The 19712-nt window shown below is 39.9% G+C and overlaps 2 protein-coding genes across 2 annotated transcripts in view; one reads left to right on the forward strand and one right to left on the reverse strand.

The window, feature by feature from the left end:
• Positions 1-19712, reverse strand: part of LOC124124654 (neuropeptide-like protein 29) — a 234840-nt gene that overhangs the window by 82709 nt on the left and 132419 nt on the right. The gene's annotated exons all lie outside the window — the stretch shown is intronic.
• LOC124124648 (telomerase protein component 1-like) overlaps positions 1-19712 on the forward strand; it is a 63808-nt gene that overhangs the window by 6414 nt on the left and 37682 nt on the right. Inside the window, exons 7-24 of the mRNA XM_048393232.1 lie at positions 1391-1599; positions 2656-2792; positions 3599-3756; positions 4038-4147; positions 5303-5393; positions 5918-6065; positions 6473-6653; positions 9638-9796; positions 11743-11817; positions 12411-12556; positions 13833-13904; positions 14087-14251; positions 14862-15038; positions 15484-15726; positions 16657-16770; positions 17258-17378; positions 17884-18066; positions 18323-18498. Of these exons, the coding sequence (XP_048249189.1) occupies positions 1391-1599; positions 2656-2792; positions 3599-3756; positions 4038-4147; positions 5303-5393; positions 5918-6065; positions 6473-6653; positions 9638-9796; positions 11743-11817; positions 12411-12556; positions 13833-13904; positions 14087-14251; positions 14862-15038; positions 15484-15726; positions 16657-16770; positions 17258-17378; positions 17884-18066; positions 18323-18498 (2665 nt within the window). The remainder of the gene's footprint in view (positions 1-1390; positions 1600-2655; positions 2793-3598; positions 3757-4037; positions 4148-5302; positions 5394-5917; positions 6066-6472; positions 6654-9637; positions 9797-11742; positions 11818-12410; positions 12557-13832; positions 13905-14086; positions 14252-14861; positions 15039-15483; positions 15727-16656; positions 16771-17257; positions 17379-17883; positions 18067-18322; positions 18499-19712) is intronic.

Raw genomic sequence — 19712 nt, forward strand, 5'->3', positions numbered from 1 at the left:
ATTAAATCAAAACAAAGACAAAAAAAATGCTTCATACTCTTTATTTGATTGTAGATAAAAATAATAGTACAATTTATTAAAATTGGTTCATAATTTTGACAAAATTGTTAACATTGCAGCTTTCATATTAATATTTGTCAAAGGGATATGAAAAAAAGCTTTTCTCTTGGTAGAAATTATTTCCCAATATATTGCAATATGTTTTTGAAATATTGCAATATATCGCAATACACTTTTTGGTCCAATTCCCAACCCTACCGGTAGCATAGTGGCACCATTTTTTTGTTGTGAATGTGTCGTACATTCTGATAGCAGTGGTATCTCACCCAGAACAGAGTAATATTTGAAGGAATGCTTGTGGATTTGTGGACTCTCTCTTGCCAAAATTGAAATTTCCGAATTGAGGTGGTAAAGAAGTTAAGCCAAATCGTTTTAGAAAGCTGATATCTGATTGGCTGATAAACCAGCTCTTGCTTCAAGCAATTGGTGAGGATGCCAATTTTTGGTTTGTCTGGTCTTGACCCTGTTATTGACAGGGCACCTTCAAATAGCTGGACTATTGCAGAGTGTTGTGTTAAACAACAAGAAAGAAACAAGCATACACATTGACCATGGCTAGCAGCTCTGGTTGTTGGGGATTTAATCGTTTTGTTGAAAGAGTGTCCAATTTATGGACATTAATGTATGAATTTTTAAATGTGTAATTAATTTTTTTGATGAGATTCCCGACTATTTACAATGTAGCTGACTCAGCATTAAGTTTAACTCACTATCCTCAAAATAAACACTCCTATGGGCGGCCATCCGGTAAAAATACAAAGTGGTACGACGTCACACGCTGAGTACATGAGGAATGAAGTAATACATTGAGCACTTCAGCATGCATTTATCTTATACACATTGAAACAAGCCGATTAAACTCGGAATGTTTTACAAATTGCAGCACCACATGGCATCCTTAACAGTTTAGTGTCCTTTTGTGTACTGACGTTCTTTAGTACACATTGTTCTTTCTTTACAGGGGTGGTCGGGTAGCCTAGTGGTTAAGGCGTTATCTTGTCACGCCGAAGACACGGGTTCGATTCCCGACATGGGTACAATGTGTGAAGCCCATTTCTGGTGTCCCCTGCTGTGATATTGCTGGAATATTGCTAAAAGTGGTGTAAAACCATACTCACTCACTCCATCTTTCTTTACATATGACATATTTTGTTTGCGAGTTGTTCATAGGTATTGTTTTGTATTTTGAATTCATTATTTGTTTGTCAATATAATGACCTTTATTTGTAACATTCAGTCTTTATTCATAACATTTTACTATTACTTTAGTGCTTTATGTTATGTATTTTTTAACCGAACGGCTGCTCATACACTTAAAATCATTTTACAGCAAAGTATAACAAGGATTCATCAAAGAAGAAGAAGAAGAAGAAGAAGGGAGGATATGAAGGTGGACGAGGGAGAGGAAGAGGAAGAGGCAGAGGCAGAGGTAGAGGTGGTATGATGCGACCGGGAGGGGTGGGTCAGAAACGCACCTTCTTTGACAGTGACAGCGAAGAGTCTGACAGCGATGATGACAACAAGAAACCACGGAGACAGGTAAGTTCATGGGTTGAATACGTACTGTTACCATGGAAACTCATTAACATTAAGTACCATTCATAAGAGAACACTTCAGCTGTGAAATTGTCGGGAAGACAGTGTCATGGAGAAGAATATGAAAGGGAAGATTGGCACGCCTGGTCTTGCGAAGTGTAGGGGAGGTATGTGTGCTACAGTGGTCTAGAGCGCCACATTATATCATGCTTTTTTTTTCAAGTTTTTGAAGCAGTGATTTACTCCCATTAAGAGGTCTCAGAATAATACCTGACTTTACATAGTGAAAAGCATGTAGAACCTGTGCCACATGGACTTAACCCGGACGTCAAACTCACGCAGGACATGAAACCGGCCACAGACATTGGCACTAGTCCTGTAGCCCTTACCAAGCTGCCCGATAGTTGAGATGTCATAAGGACTAGTAGACATTTGGCATTTTTAAGGGATTTGCGGTACATTATCATCTATCACTGTGAAACCATAATTTGCATACAGGAAAACATTGTAAATTTCAGTGCATTGCAGTATTTTTCAGTATTTGTTTGTTATTTTCAATAGGATTCCAAACTAAGAGCCCTAAATTGGGAAAAGATTTGCTGTTGACATTACCTTCAATATTGTGAAAATAAGCATTATGGCCTCTACCTCTTTATTGGTCCTACTATCAGTGGAATATTATCTGAACCGACCAAGCCATCATGTTACAGGGATGTAAAATCTCATTTTCTGCCAACTTGGGGCCAAATACCGTCCACTGAGCAGATGTAAATTAATCCCATTTGTCATATTTATTAAATTGCCTCAAATAACCTTTTTCTTTAGTTTTCCATGATCTGCTTGTGTCTTTCACTCTGTAATGTATCGTATCCTGATTCTGTGTATTTGTCCCAGGCCTGTCATTGAGGCGGAGGGGACGGTAACGTTTTTTGGGGGGGGAGTCATTGACGGGTGTACATGTAGATTTAATTTCAAATAAGACAGATTGTGTTTTTACTGATCTTGTTTAATTTCTTTAAGAAAAGGATGACTGACCGCTTTAATATTGCTCTGTTTCAGCTGAGTGATGTGAATTACGATGAGGAGAGTGACACAGAGGAAACATTGGAGCAGAAGACGTTTTCCCTGAAACAACTGATCCGAAAGTTGCACATCAAGGAGCCCGTGGAGCACGTCATGTGTCTCATTGGCAAGAAGTGAGTGTTCATAATGGGAAGTGTTGATAATGGGGTAATGTAAGTGTGGATAGCAAAGGAAGTGTAAGTGTTGATAGTGGGGTAGTGTAAGTGTGGATAGTGGGGTAGTGTAAGTGTGGATAGTGGGTAGTGTAAGTGTTGATAGTGGGGTAGTGTAAGTGTTGATAGTGGGTAATTTAAGTGTTGATAGTGGGTAGTGTAAGTGTGGATAGTGGGGTAGTGTAAGTGTTGATAGTGGGTAGTGTAAGTGTGGATAGTGGGTAGTGTAAGTGTGGATAGTGGGGTAGTGTAAGTGTGGATAGTGGGGTACTGTAAGTGTTGATAGTGGGTAGTGTAAGTGTGGATAGTGGGTAGTGTAAGTGCGGATAGTGGGGTAGTGTAAGTGTGGATAGTGGGGTAGTGTAAGTGTGGATAGTGGGGTAGTGTAAGTGTGGATAGTGGGGTAGTGTAAGTGTGGATAGTGGGGTAGTGTAAGTGTTGATAGTGGGTAGTGTAAGTGCGGATAGTGGGGTAGTGTAAGTGTGGATAGTGGGGTAGTGTAAGTGTGGATAGTGGGGTAGTGTAAGTGTGGATAGTGGGGTAGTGTAAGTGTGGATAGTGGGGTAGTGTAAGTATTGATAGTAGGTAGTGTAAGTGTGGGTAGTGGGGTAGTGTAAGTGTTGATAGTGGGGTAGTGTAAGTGTGGATAGTGGGTAGTGTAAGTGTGGATAGTGGGGTAGTGTAAGTGTTGATAGTTTGGTTGTGTAAGTGTGGATAGTGGGGTTGTCTAAGTGTTGATACTTAGTATCATCTGCATTTTTGTCCAGGTACCCTTCCACGCTAGAAGAGTTTTATGCGAGTCGTCTTCCCGGGACTTGGGAGGAGGAGAGGTCAGGCAAGAGGATGAAGCTTCCGGTGCCGGAGACGTGGGAAACACAGGTGTCAATGAAGGGGAACAAGGCCGCTGTCTGGGAGGAGCTGATTGGTTGGTTAATGCTTGATTTCACAGATCCTAATCACCAGTGTCCGAAAAATGTTTAGCGAGGGGGAACTCGCTTTTTGAATTCAAGTATCCTGCAGATGAACATTTGCTAGGATTTTATTATCTTTTAAGATTGAATAAACTAGTTTTCAAATCAATTGTATGTGTAATTTCGATTTTTCTTTCTTTTTATTGAAACTGTTTAAAAGAATTACTTGTTGATATGGTTTTAGAGAACCTTTTCAAGAAATGTATTATTTACTTTTGTTTCTTGTTTTCCCCAGATCACAAGAAGCTGCCGTTCATGGCGATGTTGAGGAACTTGAGAAACCTGATCAAAGCAGGCATCTCCCCCAAACATCACAACAGCATCCTGTTCAGGCTGACCAATGAGGTGCGTTCCACACACACATTGCTTCCCTTCTTAGCATGGCAGGTGTTGTGTTGGTTCACCTAGATTTCACCTCACAAAGCTAGAACTTCATATGAACTTTCCAGATTCTTTTCACACGGGTGTACGTTTTATGCATTCCTTGTTACTGTTCATAGTGGGGTGGTTGGATAGCCTAGTGGTTGACCCGGGTTCAATTCCCGACATGGGTGCAATGTGTGACGCCCATTTCTGGTGTCCCTGCTGTGATATTGCTGGAATATTGCTAAAAGTGGCATAAAACCAAACTCACTCACTCAATCGCTACTGTTCATAGTTGATGCTGCTTCCATAATGTAGCAGTGGTCTAAATTAAGAATGAAAGTCAAGGTCACCTTGTCAAACTCCATTATCATTAAAATCAGATCTTAGTTCTCGCTACCGCTAAACAAAGATCTGAGGACATCCCATTATGGGTCACGTCAGACCGACCTTGCGCGAACTTTGACCGACCAATGGAATGACCAATCAGAAGGCAGCTTTCTCGTGCTTTACGGCACAAATTTCAAATTGGCGACTACGCTTCGAAGCATATTTTGACAAATTCTCGATTACAAATTTGAAACCTGAACAGAAAAACATTCTGGAATGACTAATAGATGGTCTAGATTGTAAGGATTCAGTCGTTAAACCCGTAACTATTGTTCGGAATACCCCATGTTAATGTTTTCGAGACTGCATGATTAGAAATCACATTCCGACTGTCACTTTCATAATCTGGTAAGCGACGCACTGATTGGTCGGATGAAAGGTCGTTCTGACGTGACCCCTAATGGGATGTCTTCAGATCTTTGTTTAGCGGTAGCGAGAACTATTATAAGATCTTATTTTAATGAGATTGGTCAAACTCTAAAGTTTAAGATTTAAGGCTTCTGTGTCTGTTTATAACAGTGATGAAGAAGTCTCAACCTGACACTTGTAAAGCTCACTGAAACACTGTTTGAGTTATTGTATCAGTTTCATGAATTGGCTTTTATTTGAATCTCGATAACAAAACAGTTTGTCAGTTCCTTTTTACATTAGCAGCATGACAATCTTATTCTTTTGTTGTCATCTGTGATTTACGAGTTAGTTAACATTGCGTGTAATCCTTGTATTCTCACCATTCTCGTATTACAGCGCCAAGTCATCAACAGCAAACAGTTCCCATTCCGTTTCTTCTCAGCGTATGAAGTGCTCACACAGTTGGAGAAGGACTATGAGAAAAATCGTAAGTCTCCACATCCCTCCATTTGTGTCTCTAGGACATACTGAGGTCCTGATATTGGAATAAAGTGTTTCCTAAAACTCTATTTGTAACATTGAAGCACCTCACCCCAAGCACTATACACAGGATGAAGACTGTACTGGTTCCTGACATGTCTTCATCTATTATTATACCCTGCCACATTTGAAGCGGGATATAGGAATAGGTATGGGTGCTGTCCGTCCGTCCGTCCATCTGTCATGTTTCGTTTGCAGAGTAGAACTCAAAAACTATGAAAGATGTCTTAACCAAACTTGTCACATGGATAGATCTAGTGGTCACTGTGCCAATTGATAGCTTTGGATTTTTGAAAAATTTATTTATTTTAGTTTCCATGGCAACGACTTTGGCTTAGCCTGAAAATGGCGGTAGTGCTCGTTTCCAGAGCGGATCTTGAAACATGTACAATAATTCTTTCCCTTGCAAACAGCCAGACATGTCATATTGGCAGGGGATAAGAGTATTTCATGCATTTTTAATTATTTCAGAAAAAGACATTATACAGGAAGCTGAGAGCAATGCTACGGCATCAGGAGTAACTCGGGGTCGGGGCAGAGGTCGTGGAGGCAGAGGTCGGGGAGCAAAGGACAAGTGGTGGATAAACAGGAAGGACAAAAAGAAGCAGCAAGGCACGAGGTCAGTGTCAGGACCACTGTCATTGTTTAGGGACCAGTCATTAATTATAGGGGTGGGTAGGTCAGAGGGAATCAGGGGAGGGCCACCAAAAAATATGACACTCTCTAGGGGAGGGGTCATGAGAAAAAGTACACATATGTGAAGAGGGTCAAGATAAAATGTGCATTTTATAACAAAATATAAAGTATGTTTGCATTTTGTATTTTCAGGAAGGGTCATGAAAAATATGTACAAGGACATGGGGAGGGTCATTCAAAAATATGCCAAACATTAGGGGAGGGTAGTTACCATGACATTGTTGTGGTGTTGTTCGTCAGTACATAAATCTTACACATGAACATGACAGAGAATACATTTGAGACCTTGAGATGGTTGGGAACTTGATGGAGTGACTGATGTACTTGCAGTGAGGTTGCCTATGACCAGAACCTGATCGTGCGGTACCGCAAGGCCCTGGACACAGCTGTGAAGATTGCCACGGTCTACAACGTTCAGCCCATCAGAGGCAGGACCATCATCTTCTGTGACATTAGCGACGAGATGAAAATACCGTGCACTGCAGCGAGAGGACTTGGCAAGCCGAGAATGGTAAACACTAATAACATAATAATAATAATATGAATCATAATCATCATTCCCGTCGGCATGTTTGCAGATAAACATGTATTGTTTTTATCATTAGGTATCATATCTTGTCAAGGGTCACATGTTTCTGTAATACAATCTCGCATGAATAATAAAAAAAAATACTGAAAACTTATTCTTGTCATGATGATATTTTGTGACATTTGATAATTGCGATTTTGTTGTGAATATCAATTTTCCCAGATACATTCAGTCAATTTCCGAGAGAAATTCATAATATTTGTAGATAGTATTTAGATGTCCAAGTAAAAGTGCTGAAATGACATGCTCCAAAATCAGCTTCCAAAACAAACCTGTTTGGGGCATGACCTGAAGCTATCAGTGCAGCAGTGACAACTGTTTTCATTGGTTGATAGACTAGCGCAGCAAACCTATCTTGTGATTCTCAGCCATTACATATATACTGTTTCTGCTTTTTCTGTTAATCCTGCAAAATTAACAACATTGCATACCTTGTAAGTGTTTGAAACAACCTTTGAATAATTACAATAACAATTAACAATCCGTAACTAACATTTTATTACTAACCTCCTGTTTGGATAATAAACCACCAGCTGTCCTCGGCCCTATTCTACACAATGAATGCCTGTCAGTGATGAATCCCCTGAGTAAACAACTGAAGGCATCTCCAGTGTTATTAATGATAAGGTGACATAAATTAGGAACACGGTAATTCAATTGAATGAGCAGGCAGAAAAATAAAGCTGGAATGTATTGCGGAGGCAAGCAGACAGGGCGTTGGCCTGACTGTCACGATTGTTGAAATTGCATAGCACCAAACTCCAGGAACCCAAGTACCGGTAAAGGGAATCAGTGACGGAATTTTGTCTTTTGGGGGACGATTTCCCCTTTCGTTTTTTATCATCTGTTTCCCCCTTTTTAACTTTTTATCCCCGGCCGCGCGAAAGCGCGAAGCGGGGGATATAGTATTCACGACCGTCCGTACGTCCGTCCGTACGTCCCACCTGTTTGTTGCCGCGATATCTCAAGAACTAAACACTGGATTGTCTTCATATTTGGAACTATGGTGTATATACAGACTCCGCAGACACCAGTCGGTTTTGGTGACCTTGATCACATTTTCAAGGTCACAGCAGACAAATCTGCTTTTAGAGTTGGAAAACGGTGTTGCCGCGATATCTCAAGAACTAAACACTGGATTGTCTTCATATTTGGAACTATGGTGTATATACAGACACCGCAGACACCAGTCGGTTTTGGTGACCTTGACCCCATTTTCAAGGTCACAGCAGGCAAATCTGCTTTTGGAGTTGGAAAACGGTGTTGCCGCGATATCTCAAGAACTAAACACTGGATTGTCTTCATATTTGGAACTATAGTGTATATACAGACTCCGCAGACACCAGTCGGTTTTGGTGACCTTGATCCCATTTTCAAGGTCACAGCAGGCAAATCTGCTTTTAGAGTTGGAAAACGGTGTTGCCGCGATATCTCAAGAACTAAACCTCTCGATTGTCTTCATATTTGGAACTATGGTGTATATACAGACACCGCAGACACCAGTCGGTTTTGGTGACCTTGACCCGATTTTCAAGGTCACAGCAGGCAAATCTGCTTTTGGAGTTAGAAAACGATGTTGCCGCGATATCTCAAGAACTAATCGCTGGATTGTCTTCATATTTGGAACTATAGTGTATATACAGACACCGCATACACCTGTCAGATTTGGTGACCTTGACCCCATTTTCAAGGTCACAGCAGGCAAATCTGTTTTTGGAGTTGGAAAACGGTGTTGCCACAATATCTCAAGAACTAATCGCTGGATTGTCTTCATATTTGGTACTATGGTGTATATGGCGGGGGATATTTCGTCACTCTGTGACAAATACTTGTTTAATTTTAATTTTGGTAAAGCATTTGTGAGTCAGTATGCCCTAAAGCATTAGGATCTGCAAAGCTGCTATGTTGACATTACTTACCCTTTAAATTGTTTTGTATTGATATTTACATGCATCTTCCCGAGGCACGTTAGTTAACTGACTGTAAAAGTCCAGTCTCCACCCTTGCTGAACTAGGCTGGTATTATGGAGTTACATTTTGGCTGGACTAATGAGTCTATGCATAGTCCAATCAAAATCGCGCAATGAAATCGAAAGCAGGTTCGTAAACTGTCATGCAGATTTTGGTCGATTGAAGGATTTGCAAAACATGTTCACCACCAACTTGTTGTCAACAGACATTTTCTAAATCTATTCCTGTTTTTATTCAAGGTGCTCACATGATTTGTTGCACTTCGCGATGAAAGACTCGTTTCATCACAATATAGATCTTGATTATCGATCAGATCGTCTTGACTGGGCACTGCCATTTTGTTGGAAGCAAATGCAAGTGATACAAGAGGTGGAATCTGATTGGTCCATAGGAGAGGCATGGAAGGGACATAACTCGTAATAGCCACAGTTCGGAAACTGGACTTTTAAAGTCAGTTAACTCTCTTGCCTAGGGAAGATGATTTACAAGCTGTGGTGTTTACAGTTATGTTGCACAATTTCTATGCTTAGTTGCCAAGATAACAAAAGATATTGCCAGTTACTAACATTTCTTTCATTTGAATTATTAAATTATGTAATAATGGCAACATTTTCTTTATGATGTCAAGAATATCTTATATGATTTACATGATAGCAACTTTCTCTTACATGCAACCAATATATTTTACAATCATAGAAAAGTAATTTTCTTTCATGATATCATTTTCTTTTCTACATGTTCATGATGTCAACAGCTTCTATCGACCCTCTGTGGATCGATGCTCATGATATCAATCACTTGATTGTCTGGTCCAGACTCGATTACTTACAGACCACTGTCATATAGCTGGAATATTGCTGAGTGCGGCGTTAAACAACAAACCCGGCAACCATCTATCCACCCTCATTGTAACATCACCATTGTGTTGTGTGTAGATGGACGAGGTGGCTGTTCTGCTGGGCCTGATGTGCAAGCATTCCTGTGAGGAAAGTATGTTGATCGTCTACAACGACACCCACTACGCCAGCATCGACATCGCTAAGGGCACGATCCTGGACAACATGGGCACTGTACTTAATTCTCCCATATCTGAGGTAGGTGTTGCTTTCAATGATTTCTCTTTCCATGCTAAAGTACAGGAAAACCGGAATGTATCGATTTCATCAACTAGCTTTGTATGATGTACAGTCAAGTCCTGTTAATCCGACATCAATGGTTGCATAAGATGATGTCGGATTAACGAGTATGTCGGATAAACGAAATTAAGTAGTATCAATGTTTTTGATCGAAAATGGGACAGCTTCGCGATAGATAACGATTCAAACACGTAATAAAAAAATAAAAAATAAATATTCATATTGTTATGTTACATTGTTGGCGGAATATGTTTTCTACTCATGCAACCTCTAAAGTTTAACACAAAACAACTGTTAAGGATTGTATGACTTATTCAAAATACTTTAAAAAGCATTGTCTGGAATGGAAGTCGCAAGTTTAAAACTGGTACCGTAAAGCTTAAGAAAGCTGCTTTCTAAGAGGCTAAAGTTGACTTCCTGTTAGTTCATTTCATAGGTAGGTCATAGTTCGCGAAAGGTTGTTCTGACATGACCTGTAATGGGATGTCCCCGGCGATAGCGAGAACTTGTATCTGATTTTAATGAGATTGAGGTAATCTAAGCATGTAATAAATCCTGTTTTCTTTATTTAAAGCATTAAGTGTTTATTGTTAAGCAAGTTTATCTCTGCAGCCGTTGTAATATGCAGCTACCAGCCAATTCGTCTTGCATCAAAACACGGGCTGTGTACTCGCTGATCACTGTGTCGGATTAACGAGACTGATTGATGAGTGATTTCGGTAATTCGTTGCAAATAAGCTTTGTCGGAGTCGGAGTCGAAGTGCGAGACTGTCGGATTAACGGGTCTAAATAGCACGGATTTAATCAGTTCCCATCATTAGTGTCGGATAAAGCCGATTGTCGGATTAACAAGTGTCGGATTAACGAGAATTGACTGTATATATGTAGGACTCAGATCTATGGCGAGACTTAATCCATGGCAGATTCTCATTGTTAAGGGATGTCAGGTTTGCAATGATGTCTTATCCCTGAATGGGCAATCAGTTCAATTGTAATATGATGTCATATGAGATGACATCACGACTCCTTGCCTATGATGACGTCAAGTTTATATTACCGTTTGAGACAGTGATTAGTCAAGGAAACAACGGAACCGGAAACCTTTGAAAATGAATGTTTTCTTATGGCGGCTTCAAGCTGGCAGAGGAAGATACCAGTATCAAAAGACCCTAATGCCAAATAATATCAAACATTTTAAGAATCCAAGAAGTTCCACATGTAAAGGCACTGAATCTGAAGTTGGGAAGCGTAAACATTTTCAGGATTTTATCAACTCCAGCTGAGAGGATGGTGGAGAAGATGATTATTTCTACGTTGAAATTTTGGGGAATGTTTGTAAGAAAAGAATCGATATGCAATCCCTGCACTGATGATGCTGTTCCAAAGGGGAAATGATAAAAAATAATAAATGGAAATCACAACATTGACCATCTAAAGTCTGTCACTATATAGGAATCTATATGATGTTTAGCGCTATAGAAATTGCCTATTATTAATATTATTTTATCATCTGCCATAGATCTTAGAGTTTGCGCCAAAATCTGCCTCATTTGTGGAATCTGGCGTAGATGTGAGATTCAGCCACGGATCAGAGTCCTCCCATGGATCTGAGACCTACATAATATAAATATATATATATACAATAGGTATTGAAGATATGACATAATTATATGGAGGTATAAATGTCAAAAGTCAAGAATGGAAATAAAAATGAAATGTGCGGCAGACTTTATGATGATGTGCCTGAGAACCAAGACTATTATTATTTTTAGCCTCAAATTGGTCAAGCCTTAGGTTTAGATTGATCATGCCTTAGGCTCAGATTTCCTGAAGTTCCACACTGTACTTGGGTTCTGTGACAACCTGTGTGTGCCATGCTTGTAAGAGTTGTTTGTGTTCTTCAGATGAGTGGTAGACATCCGCTGACGAAGGGGCTGCCATTCCAAGTGCTGGTGGAGGTGCTCCGAGACAGAATACAGGTGAGCTTGACATGAGAACATCGAGTTGTGTCGTCAGATTTCATCCTTGTATAGAAAATAATGAAGACAAACAATGAAGACAATTAGTGAAGACAAATATCCAGGCTTTATTTTTAACACCGGAATCGTTTTAAAAAATCAAAAGAATATTGAATGGAAGTTTACTTTTGTTGCATCACTCACTCACTCACTCACTCACTCACTCACTCACTCCTAGTCAGTTTATTATGCTTATTCATTCATTCATTCGACCACCTCCATTATCTAGTGGATAGAGCATCTGCACGGGGAGTGGAAGATTGGTGGTTCAAGCCATTGCCGCATCATACCAAAATACCTTAAAAGATGATACTTGTTGTTTCCCTGTCTGGTGCTCAGCTAAGGGGACAAACAAGGACTGGTGGTTGGCTCCGAGTCAGTATGCTGTGCCTAAGTGGGGTATCCATGTTTAACTATAGCATGGTATCTCAGTGGGCTAGCACTAGTACAAACAGCCATGCCACGCACATATATGCACGTTGCTATGAAAGTACCATAACCTTGAACCACTTAATGGCATGGAAGTCCAATATCATGTTATGTATCTCTTTCAGGTGGACAATCTGATCATCTTGAGTGGTGGAGTTGACCCGACTTCGGACAAAGGTCAAGTGATGTCGGACTTCCTGAAGATGTATCGGCAGGTGGTCAACCAGAACCTGCTTTACTGCAGCGTGTCATTCGCAGGGAGAAACACCGGGTGAGATTATTTAGTAGTTGCTGTGTATAGGATAAAACATGCCTCCGAGGTTTGGTTGAAAATGTAAAACTGCAATAGAGCAGCATGTGCAGCATGGACTAGCTGGAGTCATGACACGTAAAATTGAACATCTTCTCATCACCTGCCCCAGTAACTCAGTGGAAAATCAGTGGGTTACAAAACTTAACACGATGTGTGAGGTAACAGGTGTGATTCACGTCATGGCATTTAATTTTAAAAAAAATTGTGACTTTTGACCAATCAAAAATGAATATTGTGTTCATATCAAGAGGCCAGTTTTTAAAATGTCAATTGTAAAACCTGGGTATGACACTTGAAATGTAAAACCTCAAAGCAGGTTTAGAAGTTACCCATTTTAAAACCTAGGTTTAGAAGATGAGCTTGTTACCAGGTTTACCAGAGGTTGTCAGGAAAGTAATGCAATGTATAGGGTAACGTGGTGATAGGTTTGCAAGTGTGTTTCACCTCTCCATTCTGGGATATATTAGGTCCCCAGCAACCTTTGCTTGTTGTATGAGTTGACTAAGTGGATTGGGTGGTCACTGACGTGGTTGGTTGTGTGTCATCATCCCTGTTTGGTGTGAGTCTTAGCTCCTATCAATCACTGGATTGGTTGATTCAGACTGGATTTTAGGGCTTCTGGGATATAGCTGGAATATTGCTTACTGAAAACAGAAAACAAACCTCATTATACTTGAAAGGGAGGTGCATATATCTACTGCCATCTTATTTAGTCTATCATATTCAACTCTGTCCAATGGTGTCTAATGGTTTTTTCTTATCAACCTGTGAAATTATGTATCATGGCCACATTTTTGGTCAGAGAAAAAATAAGTTCCTATATTTCCTTGCACACAGGTTGTCAAATGTAAAATATACCCACTCTCATAAAGGATACTATTACCATGATTGATGATTTCCTTATATTCTGTCTATAATAACATTTCTAGAAATCAGAAATACAAATGCTTTAGAATTCTCAGACGCAACTGTGTAATGCCATTGTATTTGTTAATTATCAATAATACCGTTGTCACTGAAGGTGTAGCAAATTTGTGAAAGTAAGATGAAACTAAAAGGAAGTATATATATTATATGTTTTTAGTAGCAAAGTATTCTGTACCTTACCTTATTGTTCAAGCTCAGTCAAAGATCATGGTTCTTTTGTGTATTGTCAGATAACCCATTGGAAAGTTGTACCCCTTAATCTCCTGTGTTCGTACACCTGGTATTCATCACTCAAATTGGATTTCAGGTTTGCTCAGAACATCAAACCAGAGCATGACAATGACATCTACATCACCGGCTTCAGCGACCAGATTCTCAGGTAACCTTGGCAACAAAAATTAAAATGATTTGAAAATGATATGAAAATTTAGAATGAATTACATATGGATATTTGATAACCATGTGTCTCTTTATAACCATGTCGTAAGCTTTGTTTGTTACTAGGGCTTGAGTTTTTTGTCCTTAAAATGTAATTATCATCACAAAAACTTCTGATTACAGGTTCATTGCTGAACGTGGAGATGGAGGGCAGTTACTCCATGTTGAGAACATCGACGAGGCATTCAAGCTGAAGTCTGTGGTGGTGACTGCCCTTGAGAAGGTCGACAAGGGGCAGGTCAAGGTCACTCCAGAGAGGGTGCTGCCAATCTCAGCCCAGATGCCCAGGTAGGTAGTGTGGAATGGACGTTTAAGCCATAGAATACAACAGATAGGTCTAGACGTCCTTGCCTTGTATGTGTGTGTGCATGCATGCGTGCATGCGTGCATGCGTGCATGCGTGTGTTTTTATAGTGAGATTTCATGCCGCAGTTTAACATGGATACCCGACTCCACCCATAGAATAGGTCTTCAGCAACCCATGTTTGCCGTAAAGGGCTATGCTTGTCGTGAGAGGCGACTAACGGGATCGGGTGGTCAGGCTTCACTGACTTGGTTGATGCATCTCATCGTATCCCAATTGCTTTGATCAATGTTCATGATGTCAACCAATGTATTTCTGGTCCTGACTCGATTATTTACAGACCGACTGGAAATTTGCTGAGTGTGGTGTTCAACAACTAACAAACACAGGACACTCACTCCGAGCCAAGCAATCATTCACGAGGCTAGGAATCAAACCACTGACCGTCCACTCTCTGGGCAGATCATCTGTCCACTACACTGAGGCAGTCCCTCACTTATAAGGGAAAAGGAGATGTCAATACTAAGATTTTAACAAGGACAACCATGTCAACGAGATGTAAAATTACAGCAAAAGAATGTTGATATATTTCAGATGGCGAACAGCTAGGGTGTTCATCTCGTCAACGTTCCGGGACATGCATGGGGAACGTGACCTCCTGACCCGATTTGTGTTCCCCGAGCTGCGGGAGCGTGGCCGGAAACACTTCATCAACGTGTACGAGGTGGATCTCAGGTGGGGCGTCACGGAGGAACAGACCAAGCTCAACAGGTAGGCCAGCCATTATGTATTTGTATCTTTGTCAGTGTCTGAGTAATTTTGACATATGGTTTGCAGTTTTACGTTAACATATATGGGGTTTACAGCGGCATCATTTATTACAATTTTCTACTCTGTTTGAAGCTCAGTTGAGATATAACGAGAAGGAGTCCATGCAGTATGACTATAACCCTACTCACAGTAATTATTTCTTTGTTAAGTATTGTAACAAAACAATGGTTATTAAACAAAAAATGTTTTGTTTTATTTGTGTTTGTATTTTAACTTTAATGTCATGTCCACATAATTATTTAGAAATATATTGGTATCGAAACCCCTCATCAGCAGCCTTGTGTAGCATCCACTGATACTAAGACGTGGTAACCATGGTAACACAAAGTGAGATCAACCGATCGATTCTGTTTTATTTAAAGATAACTGCAATGTTCATTTTCAGAACCTTGGACCTGTGTCTTCAGGAGCTGACCAAATGTCAGTTCTTCCTCGGTATCCTTGGCAACCGATATGGTTGGGTTCCAGACAAGTATGAGGTGCCGGACACTGCCGAGTTTGACTGGGTCCGTAACTACCCGCCTGGAGCATCTGTAACAGAACTGGAGATGCACTCAGCGGCATTGTCCCAGCCGAACAAGGTCCGCGAGAGATCCTTCTTTTACGTCAGAGACAGCACGTTTGAAAGGTTGGTGTTGGAAACTTTTCCAATTTTTTTTTTAAGACTAGCGGAAGCTTTATTTCACTAGTCCTCAGACTTTGTAGCTTGTCCTGCTTAAACGAGACAAAATTGTTTTCAGTTTTATTCAGTTTCACTTTCTAGCAAACTGAACTGATTCAAAATTATAACCATCAAATTCTACTAGTCAGTGAAGACTTCCATCATTGTTACTAGTCCTCAGCACAATTTATATTTAGTAGTCTTGGACTTGCGGACTAGAGTGAATTTTGAAAGCTGGTTGGTGATGTGTTTCATCTGTTCATATGTCAGATAACAACAGGGATGCACATGTTTAATTAGCTACAATAAGCGAGATTTAGCACTTCTGTGCGTTATTCATTGCAGTAGAGTTGTTGTGTATGTGCTCCCAGTATTCAATCAGTAAATAAAGATAAATAAAGACTCATAGCAAATTACCGTATTCGACGTAATAAACGCCCAAGGCGCTCTCAAAATTAGAAATAGGGGGCTCTGATTAGAATATTATTTTGGTGGAAAAAAACAAGAGTTGAAAGATTTCGTGGTTTATGCTGACAGCCTGAAATTGTTCGTATACGACAGATATATTTTTCCAGAATTTAAGGGTTCATATAGCACACGAGTGCGTATTATACATGAATAAATAAGTCTTGAGTACATTGATCAATCGGAAGGGGTGCTAATTGGGATTGTTCACTAGCCAATATATTAGCAAATATCGCTGTGGGCGCTTATTAGAGGGAGGCGCTTATTACGTCGAATACGGTACTCATAGTGTTTGTTTTTTATAGGTTTTACTAATAATTTCAAGCATATTTTTATGCAAGAACTTAAAATTAATTTCGTTATGGTGAATATTTTACAAATATGTTACAAATATGCAGGTCCCTGGTCTGTACAATTACTTTTTGCTTCCAGAGATGTCCCTAAGGAGTTCGTTACTGATTTCACCACTGAGACCGAGATCAGCAGAGAGAGACTGGCACGCCTGAAGACTCGTGTCCGAGCAAGTGGTCTGGAGGTTTACGATGGGTAAGTCAGCAAGTGGAGTCATTTGTTAATAAAGATATCAATGGAGAAGGCTCGTGAAATCATGCCTCCTATCTCTACATTTAGATCTATCCTGTAAAAAACTCTATCAAATTTTGACATTTTGGGGAGGATTTGATAATGATGACATATGAAATTCACTCATTGAAGGAATAAAGTCACAACAGATGAATTCTGATGTGATTTTCTTCATACACGACTGCCTCAATGTATTAAACTTGAAGGGTTCTAATGGCCATTTATAACCCTCATACTGATTCATACTGGTGGGATAAAAATGAAAATCAAAATTCAGAAAAATTAATTTTTAAATATAACTCATCAATTGGTAAATATCTGGCCATTTGAAAATCATGAAGATCATTTTATCCATCCCTGCTTTGTGACTGATATTGCAGTTTGAGTACTTAATGTAATTGGGTACTTAATGTAAATGGGTACTTAATGTAAATGGGTTTCCTGTGGACAGTTATCCCTGTACCTGGGGGGGCTCCGTGGACCAGAAGCCCATCACCAGCGGACTTAACGAGTTCGGGATGCGAGTTCTCAACAACTTGTGGGCTGCCATTCAAAACCAGTACCCAGATGAGGTAAGCAGGAAGTGGCTGCTGGAACGGTCGGAAATACTTGCTACTGGTGGCATTGTAAAAACATTATGTTATTTAAACACAAATGTGAGATTCTATTTATCTTCAAAAAACTTGTTCAGTTTGTTAACACTAATAACCAGTGACTTGAGTGTAAAAAGTGCATATAAATAGCTTCCGAGGCAAGAGATTAGTGATGTCATTTGATTGTGATGTCATGGTAACCGGTCATGTAACAATTGTCTGCAAAGCATTGTGAGGCAATTTCATTGGTGCAATATCTCCATATCTCCCAAGAGATATTGCTTAATCTCACCTATGCGATATCACCTGTGGAAGCCAGATTTGGATGAGATTGTATACAATCACAGAATTATATTTACATATACATTGCATCAACCTATATTTTATGATACTGGCATGAATATAATATTACTTTCGTATTCTTATTAATATTGTTTAACAAGAAACTGAAGAAAGTAGAACGGTTTATGATTGTATCTCCCAGGAGGCCATGCTTGATGAGGACACACACATTGCCAAGCTGCACCGAGCGTTTGTCGACAGCCGCCAGTCCCAGTTCATTGGTCGGAAGGCCCTAATCAAGGATTGTATCAACAAGATAGTTGAGATACAGTCGGGAGTCATCACACTGGCCGGAAAACCAGGTTCAGGGAAAACATCCCTCGTGGTATGCCCATTTTCAAATATATGATTATTTTAACATTTACACATTTGTAAGACATTTACAGTTTTCCATGGGGATTTTGAGAAAAAGAAGAAGAATTGTTCCTCTTTTGAAGAACTAGTATTTGGTGTTTTTCAATGTCATGTGTTAAGTCTCTCCTACTAGATGCTAATCAACGTTCCATGATAGAATGTAATGTAACATTTTAATTTTGCTTTTACATTTACAATGATTAATGTAAGTACATTCATCGTCCCAGGCCTCCCTTGTTCATTCCTACATCGAGTCCAAGTTCTGTGACAGCGCCTCCACTGTCCTGGTGCACATGGTTGGTGCCGCGCCCGGCTCGCAGAACATCATGGCCACCGTCAAGCGCCTGTGTCACGAGATCAATCGACTGTTTGGTCTGCAGTCGGAGATACCGGAAGACTTCAAGTGAGTACCATTTGCTGCTGAAATTATATAAATTGGTGATAAATTCACCTTTCAGAACCTACAGTTGTTAAAGGTGCGTGTTCTAGAGCACATGTGCCTTTTCTGATTGAAATATATCTTGTCAAGTTGGGAAGTATATCAATTAATTGATCAACATGCACCAGACCTCATGCATTGGTGAAGTTTGTGGAACCTGGTGGTGAAGTTATTGTTGAAGTCTGTAAGAGTATTGTTTTTTCCAGGAACCTGGTGGTGAAGTTATTCTTGAAGTCTGTAAGAGTATTGTTTGTTCTAGGGACCTGGTGGTGAAGTTATTGTTGAAGTCTGTAAGACAGGGATGTGAAATCTCCGCGGAAACGCGGAAAATCGCGTTTTTTTAAATAGTAGTCCTCGGAAAAAAATCATCATCCGCGGAAAAAAATATTAAAAATGAAAAAAAAAAAAAATCCGAAAAATATGATCGAAAACCGGACAATTGGCGCGGATTGTCCTGTTTTCGATCGGAGCTTTCACAGCATAGGTTTTCGGACATCATACGTTTTCCGTCACGAATACTTGCACTATAACGTGGGGCATGGCGTCACACAGAAATTGTAAATACTCAGAGTCAGCTGATGGCTTGTTTTAAAGATAAAGTTGTCTTTTAGCCTGTAAGTGAATGAGATGTTTTACAGTTGTTCATGTGATAAGCGAGAAATTTATGAATGTTTCTTCAGCGTCCAAAACCCCATGTCATGGGGATATATATTGTATTAATGTCTTATGTTTGCAATGGAGTTTTGTTTTTTTCATCAAAAGGTAAGTACAAGGTAAGTTTTTTTCAATATGCTTCAACATGGGGAAAGGGTCAGACATTGCACACTTGTGACAGTTGTCCTTGTGTCTGGGGGATGGGGGTTGAAGTTTATGGCAGTATTGCTCCCAGACCTGGCGGGTAGCCAGGTGCGCGAAAGCTATGCCCGATTTTTTAAAGTACTGATTTAACTTCGAAATTTTACTGCATCTGCCATCTTGTTTATTTTACTTATTGACTTTTGCCATTGACTCATTACATTTCTTGGTGTGAATGTTGTCCAAACTGCATGAAATTGCTTAAAATGCAATCAAATGTTTTAAAAATTTCTGGGGGGGCATACCCCCAGACCCCCCTAGACTTTTCCCCTTTTTTCGGCAAAACCTGCTCACATCCCTGGTAAGAGTATTGTTTGTTCCAG

The sequence above is a fragment of the Haliotis rufescens genome, unplaced genomic scaffold (assembly GCF_023055435.1).
Source record: "Haliotis rufescens isolate VD_foot unplaced genomic scaffold, xgHalRufe1.0.p SCAF_12, whole genome shotgun sequence".
NCBI classification, from domain to species: Eukaryota; Metazoa; Mollusca; class Gastropoda; order Lepetellida; family Haliotidae; genus Haliotis; species Haliotis rufescens.